Genomic DNA, 12,036 nt, shown 5'->3' on the forward strand with positions numbered 1-12,036 from the left:
TTATGATTTGAAAAACAAACGTTTTTTTCGTTCATTTGAATAAGGTGTATGATTTAGGAGCTTTAATTTATTTAAGTAGTTTTACAAATTAATTATGAGGAAAAAGCTGTGTGTTTACCCTTCGTGTAAAAGTGATTCGAAGTATTGTCATAAAGAACACACGAAAGATTTCTTTATACCTTTCCTGTTCATCTTTTTCTAAGCCTTGTCCAAAAAAAATCCTTTATTTACCATTATCGGAATCACTTAAATCCACTTTTTTAATCTTCTTTTTGTCTGGAGAAATTGAGAATAACGTCTCGAATGTATGTAAAAATTAATATCAATCAATTTAATTGTTAATATAAATGAATACATTTACCAAACGCACGTGGAGCTTACAACATCGCCGGCAAGGCGACTGCTTTTTTTTTGTTCCCTTAAACCTTTCCTCCCGTTTCCATCCCCCTTGACTCAGTTTGTCGTTATTTCGCACAATCGCCGCTCGAGGGCACATTTAGCAATCGCTAGCCGCTAAATTTCCTATGCGGACCGTCCCTGTGTATACATTAATTAGTCCATGGTGACTGTCCCTCGTATGTCAGACGATACTGCTGTTAGACACTACAAATACGTAAGTTAGAACTTTAAATTTGGGGATGGGTGGAAAAAATTACGGCTCTTCGCTTTTCCAACTGCATTTCTGATGTACCCAAAAATGGACCAAAATGGACCAAATGTACCCTATAAACGACCAAAGTCACCATTTTCGGCCCTATGTACCCCATTTCGGACCAAAAGTACCCCAAACTGGACCTTTTAGCTTTAATATAATGTTAAACTCCCATAGAGATTCCCCTAAAAAGAAAAAATTTGTGGTCCAATTTTGGGTACATGAAGTATTTCGGTGAGGTAAAACTAATTAATTCAAACTGCTGCGATTTATAGCGAATGGGTATATTGATAAAATACGATTTAAACGCGTTATTTATATTGTCGGTCTAATATTAGAACCTGTTTTACGCAATCATGTAATTAAAAGTAAAATAAAATTGGAAATGTATATTTCTTGTTTTTATTGCCTAGAGATTAGAAATTAAGGGGTTCGGAAGCGATAGTGGAAATTATGGTTAACGAGGTGGGGGTAAGAGTAGAGAGGGGTAAATTCCATCCTCCAGAAATCTGCACGAGGAAAACTATTCTGGAGAATGGCAGATAGCTGAGGGGTAAAGTCCATCCTCCAGAAATCTGCGCGAGGAAAAATCTTGGCGATTATATTTCGTCGAATGGGGAGATGAAGCAGAGAGAATCTTGGCGATTACCGTTCAGCGAATGGGGAGAGGAAAAAGGGGGAAGGAAGCAGAGAGAAAATCTTGGCTGTTACCGTTCCGCAAATGAGATAAGATATCAGGTTCATTAAGGAGGAGCAGAGAGAATCTTGGCGATTACCGTTCAGCGAATGGGGAGAGGAAAAAGGGGGAAGGAAGCAGAGAGATAAAATCTTGGCTGTTACCGTTCCGCAAATGAGATATGTAGAGAGGGGTAAATTCCAGAAATCTGCGCGATGAAAAATTTTGGCGATTATATTTCGGCGAATGGGGAGGGGAAGCAGAGATAATCTTGGCGATTACCGTTCAGCGAATGGGGAGAGGAAAAAGGGGGAAGGAAGCAGAGAGAAAATCTTGGCTGTTACCGTTCCGCAAATGAGATAAGATATCAGATTCATTAAGGAGGAGCAGAGAGAATCTTGGCGATTACCGTTCAGCGAATGGGGAGAGGAAAAAGGGGGAAGGAAGCAGAGAGAAAATCTTGGCTGTTACCGTTCCGCAAATGAGATAAGATATCAGATTCATTAAGGAGGAGCAGAGAGAATCTTGGCGATTACCGTTCAGCGAATGGGGAGAGGAAAAAGGGGGAAGGAAGCAGAGAGATAAAATCTTGGCTGTTACCGTTCCGCAAATGAGATATGTAGAGAGGGGTAAATTCCAGAAATCTGCGCGATGAAAAATTTTGGCGATTATATTTCGGCGAATGGGGAGGGGAAGCAGAGAGAATCTTGGCGATTACCGTTCAGCGAATGGGGAGAGGAAAAAGGGGGAAGGAAGCAGAGAGAAAATCTTGGCTGTTACCGTTCCGCAAATGAGATAAGATATCAGATTCATTATCTCATTTGCGGAACGGTAACACCTTTCTCCCAAAGGGACTCCCCGAAAAGTCGATTGCTCATCAACGGCACTCGATGAAAATTTAATTGATACGTCGTTTGATCGGTATTAATTCCCTCCGTCAAACCGTTTCGTTGCTGCCATTCAAAGGGGGTTTTTTCGTCCCCCAAATGCCAAAGGTATTCCTAGGTCGATTTCTCCCCAAAGGCACAACGCGCGTGATCATGCATTTAACGAAAGTTCACTAATATCACGCATTTATTGAAACGGTAGTTTCTCCACAACGGCACTAAATAATTTCCCAAATTGTTCTCTAAGGTGAGTTATTACAATAGACGCTTTAATGAAACAATTTCGAGGAAATTGCCAAGAAGTAATATTTCTGAGAGTCAGGACCTGCCAGCTATTGTTGAATTAGTGCTTGTTGAAATAATAGAAAGTTTTCACCTCTACAGTATCCAACAAGCGTTACCTTTTAACCAGGTACCTTTTTTGTGACATATTATTGCTTAGGAAAAACACGACGTTCTGTTTACATATGAAAAGTTTCAATTATTTCAACATAAATAGTAACTTACAGGTCCTGGCTCTCGGATATTTTACTCCTTGGCGATTTCCTTAAAGCGGTTTATTTTAAGCGCCTATTCTGTATAAAAGTCGTCCGCTTGCTTTCGAAATTTTAGTTCTTTTCATGTTGCATTGAAGATTTCATTAGTTTGTGGAAATCTAGCAGTGAAATATTACACTTACAAAAATCTAATTAAAATAAACTAGAAGTTGCCGTTTTGAGCGTTTTTGAAGCTCATGAAGTTAATTGGAGGAGCCGACGCTATTTTCTCAAAATAAAAATTTTTACATAGAAAATGTATATGGCAACCCTGTTAACCAGAAGCAGAAAATGACGTCACTTCGTAACTAGCTCTCAGTAAAATATTCCCCAAAGTGACAAACTTATGGAACAATATTATAGATTTATGCTGATACTTAATAACAGTGATGGGCACTCTCCTCTCACCGTGAGATCAGTGAGAGCAAATGAGAGGAGGTGAGATGCTCTAAGCTTCCAATGGAGAGGAGCGTGAGATGAATTTCCAAGCTATGAATTTAAGTGAGAGGAGAGTGAGTGGAAATATATTTTTCAAAGAATGTATTTGGAGTGTGAGCGAGTTTAATTTAATTAGTGAAATGCTGTGAGAGGAGATCAGCTAAAAAGTTAGTTTGCGGTGGTGAGAGGAGGTGAGTTTGAGTTTAGATGTAAGAAAACAAAAACAAAGGAAATATAAAAACAAAACATTCTTGGAAATAATTATGTTACTTTGGCTGTTACCGTTCCGCAAATGAGATATGTAGAGAGGGGTAAATTCCAGAAATCTGCGCGATGAAAAATCTTGGCGATTATATTTCGGCGAATGGGGAGAGGAAGCAGAGAGAATCTTGGCGATTACCGTTCAGCGAATGGGGAGAGGAAAAAGGGGGAAGGAAGCAGAGAGAAAATCTTGGCTGTTACCGTTCCGCAAATGAGATAAGATATCAGATTCATTATCTCATTTGCGGAACGGTAACACCTTTCTCTGCGGGGTATTCACCACCACCAACGACAACGTCAATAGTTGATTTTATGAAATGTCTTTGAGCTTGCCCAACTTGTTGAAATGTTGCCCTGGAATAGTTCAGCCAATGCCTAAGAATGAGTTCATAAGCTCTTTAGTGGGAGAGAAAACGGATTCACAGCTGAAGCGGGGAGGCAAAATTTCAACAAGATGGCCAAGGTTATTTTATAAAAAGAACTATTGTGAAAATAACAGTCTCATTTCCTCAATAACTAGAGGGTGAGTCTAAAAAGACGGCGAAATAAAAACGAACTGTTTGGGGAATACTAAACTTTATTGAAAAAACAAACACGGTACAAAGGCAAATAGTTAATAATATGAGAAACATTTAAAAAAACGCGTAAAGCGATTAAAAGGATTGTTTTTTAAAAAGGAAAAGTTCAGGGAAATTTAACATAATATAATATTTTGAAATGTTTTTGTTTAGAAAAAACCATTTTGATAATCCTTCCTAAAGTTTTTATCTAAGATAATAATGTTTATCAAAATGCACTATAAATAATAAAACATTAGGATCAAAACAAACATTAATACTAAGCTACTAAATACTAAGTAAGGGTTATGGTAACTATGGCGTCAACAAAATATACGTGTAAAACTTTAATAACAGTTAATTCTATCTTTAAGAAAAGCAATTTTGATATTTGTTCCTGAAGTTGCTATATAATATAATAATGTTTATCAAAATGCACTCAATATAATAATACATTAGAATTAAATTAAATATTAATACTTAACTACTTAATACTAAGTTATGGTAACCATGGCTTCAACGAAATATACATGTAAAACATAAAGTACAGTTAATATTTACTTTCAGAAAAGCAATTTAGATATTTGTTCCTGAAGTTGCTATTTTAGAAAGTAATGTTTGTTGATTGCACTAGAAATTAACACATTTGAATGAAAACCTATATTAATACGAAGCACCAAGTAAGGCTTGAGAAAATAAAAATAATAAGAATATATATTTACGTTTGAGATTCATTACAGTTAGTTTGATTATCTTTAAGAAAAACAATTTTGATATTTAATATAATAATACATTAGGATCAAAACCAATATTTATACTTAACTACCTAATACTAAGTTAGGTTTATGGTAACTATGGCGTCAACGAAATATACATGTAAAACAATAATAACAGTTAGTTTGATTATCTTTAAGAAAAACAATTTTGATATTTGTTCCAAAGGATCCAAAAGATATAAAATTTTGTAATTCAGGGCCTTTCTACAATTTTTTGAATTTTGCATTTCGATGTCTGATTTGTTTCTGAATTTGCTCAGCCACCTTCGTTTGGCATCTGTTGGATTTACTACTTCGCGTGGACAATTTTTGCTGATCTTTAGGAAAGTCCTTTAATGTCCTTTACGAAAAATAAGTCTAGTTTAACTAATGTTTCGAGCCCTTTAAAACTTTAGCGGTGGTTATTACGTCCTCTATGGTTGGTCGTCCTCAGGCCAGTCCAAAGAGATGGTTTCTTCCGGGTCCAATAATTTGATCATATCGCTTTCGTCTTGACTTTGGTCTCCCTTCTGAAAAATTCTTGTGAAGCTGTTTAATATAGATTTACACTTACCTTTTCTTGATTTCCTTGGTTTTTCAGGTTGAGTGTCCACATCCTTCGATTGCTGGTTTTGTGTCCTATATAATAAATGAAAAGGTCAAAATTATTGATCAAGATCTCGCGTGGCATTTGAGATAGTTGCTTATTACGTCCGTTGGGGCTGATCGTCCTCGGGTGCACGCGACGAGATGGTTTCAAAGTCCCTTCTGGCCCATGTGGCCAGGATCAACGGAATGTTGTGGCGCTGGTTAATTTCGCTTTTCTCTTGACGTTTGTCTCCTTTCTGAATCAATCTTGTGAGTCTGGTTATGCTAAATATAGACTTACCTTTTCTTGATTTCCTTTGTTTTCCTTCTTGAGGGTCTTCATATTTCAATTGGTGTTTTGTTGTCCTGTATAATAAAAGAAATACATTGAACTTTTAAACATTAATTATAGTTTTGGTGGATTTTAAGTTTATAGCGGTTGTTCCAACATTATAGATAATTTTAGCAGCAACTACATAACGTGCAGCGAAAACTAGTTGGACTCTTAACTTAGCTTTATTGTGCACAGACTACACCCAAGCCTACAAGTTCCCCTCACAGGTTTTTGGCCTGTCTAGTAGATGCCCCAAACTGATTTCTCATTTATAGGGTTGCGGAAAAGTTAATTTTTATTAACTCTTCTTCGACTGTATTTAGCACCCTAGCTGAAATTATTGACTTGTATATAGCCACATACGAACAATAATATAGTTTTGACGTCACAAAAAGGCAAAAAGTAGTTCTGATAAATTCGGGAGGAGTGCTAAAACTAAGAATCCTTGAAATAGTTAAAGTGGTTTTTTGTCTAAAAGGGAATAGGAACCACTGTTGGGCATTTGTGACGACGCAAAGTTTAGAAACAGAGCCCATTCTTTCGCTTTTGGGCAAAGGCCTAATTCCCGCTGCCAGCATTGTGTTAATGTTAGTAATTATAATCTAAATTAGTGCCCTTATATTAACGTTAGTAAGTCAAATTAACCAAACGCGTGTTTGTAAGTCAAATATAAAGCCCGCACTCCGAAATGGAAAGGTTCGAATACATCTATTTTGGATTGGCTATAGCCAAACTATTATTAATCCAAGCTTCCACCACGAAGAAAACATAGTAGTAGCTCGGATTAATAAGTTTTACCGCAGTTAAATCAAAGAACTATCTTAACGTAAACCAAAATGTCCGTAGTAGCGATATTTCTTTCGTAGCTCTTCGAACGTTTTGGTCCGTTCTATTGTCGGCCTAGTAGGAGGGAGTTAAAATTCTAAGAAAGTTTTGTATAACTTACGTGTTTACTAATGGTGACGACTCTTTTTTCGACACTGTGCAGTGGGTGTTCATTTTCGTAATTAATCGCTAAAGTGTGGTCCAAGTACAATGAAAATAGCCAGGACATAAAACAATGTCTTCCAATACAGTCACTTCTGGTTTTAACGTTTCTTTATTTTCTTATTTTTAAGTCTCGGAGCGCGTGAAAGAGTCGCGAGGAATATTATACTAATAAAGCTTTGACTCGTGACGTCAGAAAAAATCGAATGACGCCAGCTATTTAGCGCGTGTAAATGGCGCGTGCACACGCGCTAAGATTACGTACGTAGGATAAACATTTTTTGTTTCTATTTTTGCTTCATTTTTTTTATAAAAACATTCTTTTGGTTTATTTATGCAGATGACGCCATATATTTAGCGAAATGTTAAGAGATATATTTATATAAATGATGATAAAATACGCGAAAAAGTAGATTAGTCCATAATTAAAAGGGATAATATAGCTAAATCCTAAACAAATTTGAAGAAATTAAAAAAACTTACTAATAACTCGTACCAAAAAACGTGAAACTCGGATCAAATAGATCTTCGAGTAATAAACTAAATTAAAATTAAATAAAATAGCCAGAAATTCCAACGGTAGACCGGTTTCGTTCTATTTGGAACTCATCAGTACCGTGCGGGAAATCTGGCTGGCGACTGTCAAATCTAAAGGAGAAACTAAGCCTAAACATTAAAAATTTCAAAACGCGTTGCATATAGCAACGGAAAGCCGAAAAGGGGGGAGTGTGGTGGAGAATAGTAACTTAACTTATCGTATATTTATATTAAAACTAATATACAGGGTGTTAACTAAAAAATGGACCAGGGCGAATATCTCAAAATGTGTTTTAGCTACGGTTTTGAAATTTTGGGGTGTTGTAGAGCGCTCAGGGGGTCAACCAACTATGAAAATGTCAATGACCTCGAACCATGTCTTCAAGGTCGTTCGTAAATTAACTTGATACCCGTAAGAGCTACGAAGCTGGTTCCAATTAGAAAGGTGTTCTCCGTTACATTGTATGGCTACATAGCTTTGACTCGATCTGAATTGCGAAATAGGAAGTTGAGCAATGTTAGGCCAAAACCAAGAAGGTCGTTAAGTTGATAACCCCCCCCCCCCAACAGAAATAAACACGTCCTCGTGTTTGTTTTTTTTATATATATTTCAAAACACAAAAATTCAAGAACTTTTTAAGTCCATTTTCAAAATCCTGAATCATCGTTTAAACGTAGCATTTCTTCAATCTGTTGTGATGGACAACGCTAATCTTGTCATCGGAATCTCTCGCAATCGGACCCGATTTTTTCTTTTAAGTTCTGTATAAGGTCTGACCCATGGTTTAAGGAACTTGGCGCTTTGTCCAGGTGGACAATATGGATTGTAAAGCCAAACTCGACCTCCGGGTTGATAGGCAGTGAATTTGACGCGAGTGTCGTATTGTTTCTTCTGATCGTTTTGTTTCTTTTTAATTCGATTGGCGACAAAGTCATTAACACGAGTCATTTCCTCTTCCATACTTCTCAAATACGTGGCTGGTGATTGTGGTCTATTCATTTCTATTTCAAGAAAAAGTTCTGGTGGAAACCTCGCTTCTCGGCCAGTCACCAATTTATCCGGGGTGACTCCCGTCGAACTGTGAGGGCTCCTTCTTATAGACATCAACATATAAGGTAGTCAAGCTTCCCAGTCGTTGTGTTCCTTGGCGATGTACAAGGTTATTTTTTCCTCCAAAGTTCTGTTTTGACGCTCAGATAATCCATCAGACTGAGGATGATAAAGCGACGTTCGGTTTCTTTGGATGCCAGGTTTTTCACAAATTTTTTTAAACATTTCAGAATCAAAGTTACAACCCTGATCTGTGATCATTGTCAAAGGTATTCCCCATGACGCGACGTTGTATAAGAGCGCTGTTATAATGGTTTCAGTTTTTACATACAATCCTAAGGATTTGTGTGTATTAGTCTCAGGTACAGTGTAGCCGTTGCCGCCGATGCCGATGGCGCCGTGTCGCGTATACCTCTTCAACGTTTATAACTAGAAAAGTCAATGATATCTCGTTCGAATGTACATATATTGCCATTGATAGCCTTTAATAAAGTTTTCAAATTGGGGCTCAAGAAGTTGGGCATTTGCCCAATTTACTATTTTCGGTGATTTCGCTTTATGAGGTAGATATTTTCATTAAAATTAAGTCCGATAACGTTTAAAAAACATTTATTGGATAGGTTAGGATTCAGTCGACCTACAACTTCGGTTATATCAGTAAATATTAAATTTAAGTATAGTTTTCAGGGTAATTTACGGGACCCCAATTTTTGTGTTTTTATATTTTCGCCTAAAAATCTACATACAGTTCCTTAATTTAAGTCCGATTTTCATGAAAGTTATATTTTTAAATAGCTGTGGTTTACATATAACCTAGAATTGCAAAAACGTTCCTTAAATTTAATTCTAAGTAAGGTTTTTAAGGGCCCCGGCAATTTTCAACGTGTAAATCCGCGTGTTTATAAAGGTCTACGCGCCCGTTTCCCTCTGGCGTTTTTCAAGGCCGTTCACAGTGGGCCGCGCTTTCAACGTATGACCAGAAGTAACAATTAAGTATGACACTGATCTACCTAGTCTTCGGCGTATGACCAGAAGTAATAAGTATGACACTCACCGTAACAAATAAGTGTGATCAGAAGTAACAAATAAGTGTGATCTGAATTAAAAAATAAGTATGAAACTGATCGAACTAGTCTTTGTCGTATAACCAGAAGAAATAAGTGTGACACTCAACGGCTGACTAGTAGTAACAAATAAGTGTTATCAGAAGTAAAAAATAAGAGTGACACTGATCGAAGGAATCTTCGATGCTTTCAAAGTATGACTAGAAGCAACAAATAAGTGTAAATTTGTATATATGTGTGACCGTGGATATATTTTGGTTGTGATACCAGCGTTGCAGGTTGCTGTGAATAGCTCAAACAAACTTAACACATTAGAAGGATTGTGTGTATTCTGACCGTCGTAAGTCTTGTTTCGTCTGGAAGAGCGTAAGCTTCGGGCCACTTTGTGAAATAATCGGAGACGGTGAGAACGTACTTGTTTCCTTATTTCGATGGTAAAAGTGGTCCAATAACATCAACTCCGACCTTCTCAAATGCGCGACCGATTTCGATATTTAACAAGGGTGCCACCTGGAATTGATGGGCAGGTTTAGTTTGAGCACACGGTATGCATTAGTTACACTGTTATGAATGGCGTTTTGTGTCTTCTCTTTTCCGCGATGTCCAGAGTAGGGAGCGTCGTGAAATTCGTGTAAGAGGTTCGGAATTAAATTGGCTGGTACTACAATTTGGGTGTGGTTAGTGTCTCGCTTCCTTCTACGCACCAGTCCGTTTTCCTGGTATAAATCGGCAGAATTTCTCCACAGATATAAGAAGCGGCGATTTCCTTCTCCTTTCAACTCTTCAGGTGTTGGCTTCTCACCGGTTTATCAATTTCGTTGTTAATTTACTGATGTCGGGATTATTTGTTTGTAGTGCCTGAAGTTCGCTGAGGGTAATTTTTGGTTCACAGCAGAACGTGGCGTTGATCGTTTCAGAAAATGTATTGTCATTTTCGGGCAAACGCGATAAAGCGTCGACATTAGCGTGTTTCTTTCCACTTCGATAACGGACTTCGTAATCGTTTTCTTCCAATTTAAGAATCCAACGTGCGAACTTACCACGCGGTTCCTTCGTGTTACGAAGCCAGAGCAACGGGTTGTGATCACTAACGATGACCAAATGACGTCCGAAAAGAACTGGGCGAAACGTTTCGATAAATTACAGCCAACATTTCTCTTTCGACCGTGGAATAATTTTTCTCACTTCTGCTCAGGGATCGACTTTCAAAAGCGATAACACTCTCTTGTTCCTGTTGAATTTGCGACAGTATTCCACCAATTCCGCGACAGGAGGCGTCGGTTTCAACTCGAAACTCAGTTTTGAAATCTGGGTACGACAAGATCGGTGGTGATATTAATTGTTGTTTTAAAATGTCAAACGCTTCCTGGCATTCCGTTGTCCATTTAAATTCATTTTTCGGTTTCAATAAATCGTTAAGTGGTGCGGCGATGTAAGCGAAATTTCTGAAAAACTTTCGGTAGTACGACGAGAGACCGAGAAACGACTGTACATCTTTGGCTGATTGCGGAGTAGGCCAATCAGCAACCTTCGACGTAAGTTAGGTTTTATTCCTGAACCAGAGACGATATGTCCCAAATATTCGACTTCGGTCTTGCAGAAAAAGCACTTGCTTGGCTTAAGTTTTATACCGTTGGACTCGAAACGAACGAAAATCTTTTCTAACAGTTCCAAATGTTCAGCAAAAGTAGACGAGAACACTATGACGTCATCTAAATATATCAAACAAATCTCCCATTGAAGCCCGCGTAGAATACACTCCATAAGTCTTTGAAACGTGCTGGGGGCGTTCGAGAGTCCAAAGGGCATTTTATTAAACTCAAATAAACCTTTCGTTGTAACAAATGCCGTTTTTACACACAATCCTAAGGATTTGTGTGTATTAGTCTCACGTACAGTGTAGCCGTTGCCGATGCCACCGATGCCGCCGATGCCGCCGTGTCGCGCATATCTCTTCAACGGTTAGGGCTAGAAGAGTAAATGATAACTCGTTCGAGTGTACATGCATCGCCATTGATAGCCTTTCATCAATTTTTGAAATCGAAGCCCAAGAAGTTGGGCATTTGCCCAATTTATTTATGCAGATGACGCCATATATTTAGCGAAATGTTAAGAGATATATTTATATAAATGATGATAAAATACGCGAAAAAGTAGATTAGTCCATAATTAAAAGGGATAATATAGCTAAATCCTAAACAAATTTGAAGAAATTAAAAAAACTTACTAATAACTCGTACCAATAGGTCTTCGAGCAAAAAACGTGAAACTCGGATCAAATAGATCTTCGAGTAATAAACTAAATTAAAATTAAATAAAATAGCCAGAAATTCCAACGGTAGACCGGTTTCGTTCTATTTGGAACTCATCAGTACCGTGCGGGAAATCTGGCTGGCGACTGTCAAATCTAAAGGAGAAACTAAGCCTAAACATTAAAAATTTCAAAACGCGTTGCATATAGCAACGGAAAGCCGAAAAGGGGGGAGTGTGGTGGAGAATAGTAACTTAACTTATCGTATATTTATATTAAAACTAATATACAGGGTGTTAACTAAAAAATGGACCAGGGCGAATATCTCAAAATGTGTTTTAGCTACGGTTTTGAAATTTTGGGGTGTTGTAGAGCGCTCAGGGGGTCAACCAACTATGAAAATGTCAATGACCTCGAACCATGTCTTCAAGGTCGTTCGTAAATTAACTTGATACCCGTAAG

General features: G+C 37.6%; 1 protein-coding gene across 1 annotated transcript; it reads right to left on the reverse strand.

Annotated features, from left to right (window-relative positions):
* Window positions 1-4,866: 4,866 nt before the first annotated feature.
* On the reverse strand, window positions 4,867-6,768 carry LOC149922452 (uncharacterized). The gene is made up of 4 exons (XM_090163948.1): window positions 6,631-6,768; window positions 5,474-5,716; window positions 5,192-5,401; window positions 4,867-5,123 (listed from the first exon to the last, which is right to left on the reverse strand). The coding sequence occupies exons 1-3, from the start codon at window positions 6,681-6,683 to the stop codon at window positions 5,197-5,199; spliced, it is 501 nt and encodes a 166-aa protein (XP_090020074.1). The 5' UTR covers window positions 6,684-6,768; the 3' UTR covers window positions 4,867-5,123; window positions 5,192-5,196.
* Window positions 6,769-12,036: the final 5,268 nt, after the last annotated feature.

Source organism: Leiobunum rupestre, chromosome 11 (assembly GCF_980474605.1).
Source record: "Leiobunum rupestre chromosome 11, qqLeiRupe1.1.hap1, whole genome shotgun sequence".
In the NCBI taxonomy this organism is placed as follows: Eukaryota; Metazoa; Arthropoda; class Arachnida; order Opiliones; family Sclerosomatidae; genus Leiobunum; species Leiobunum rupestre.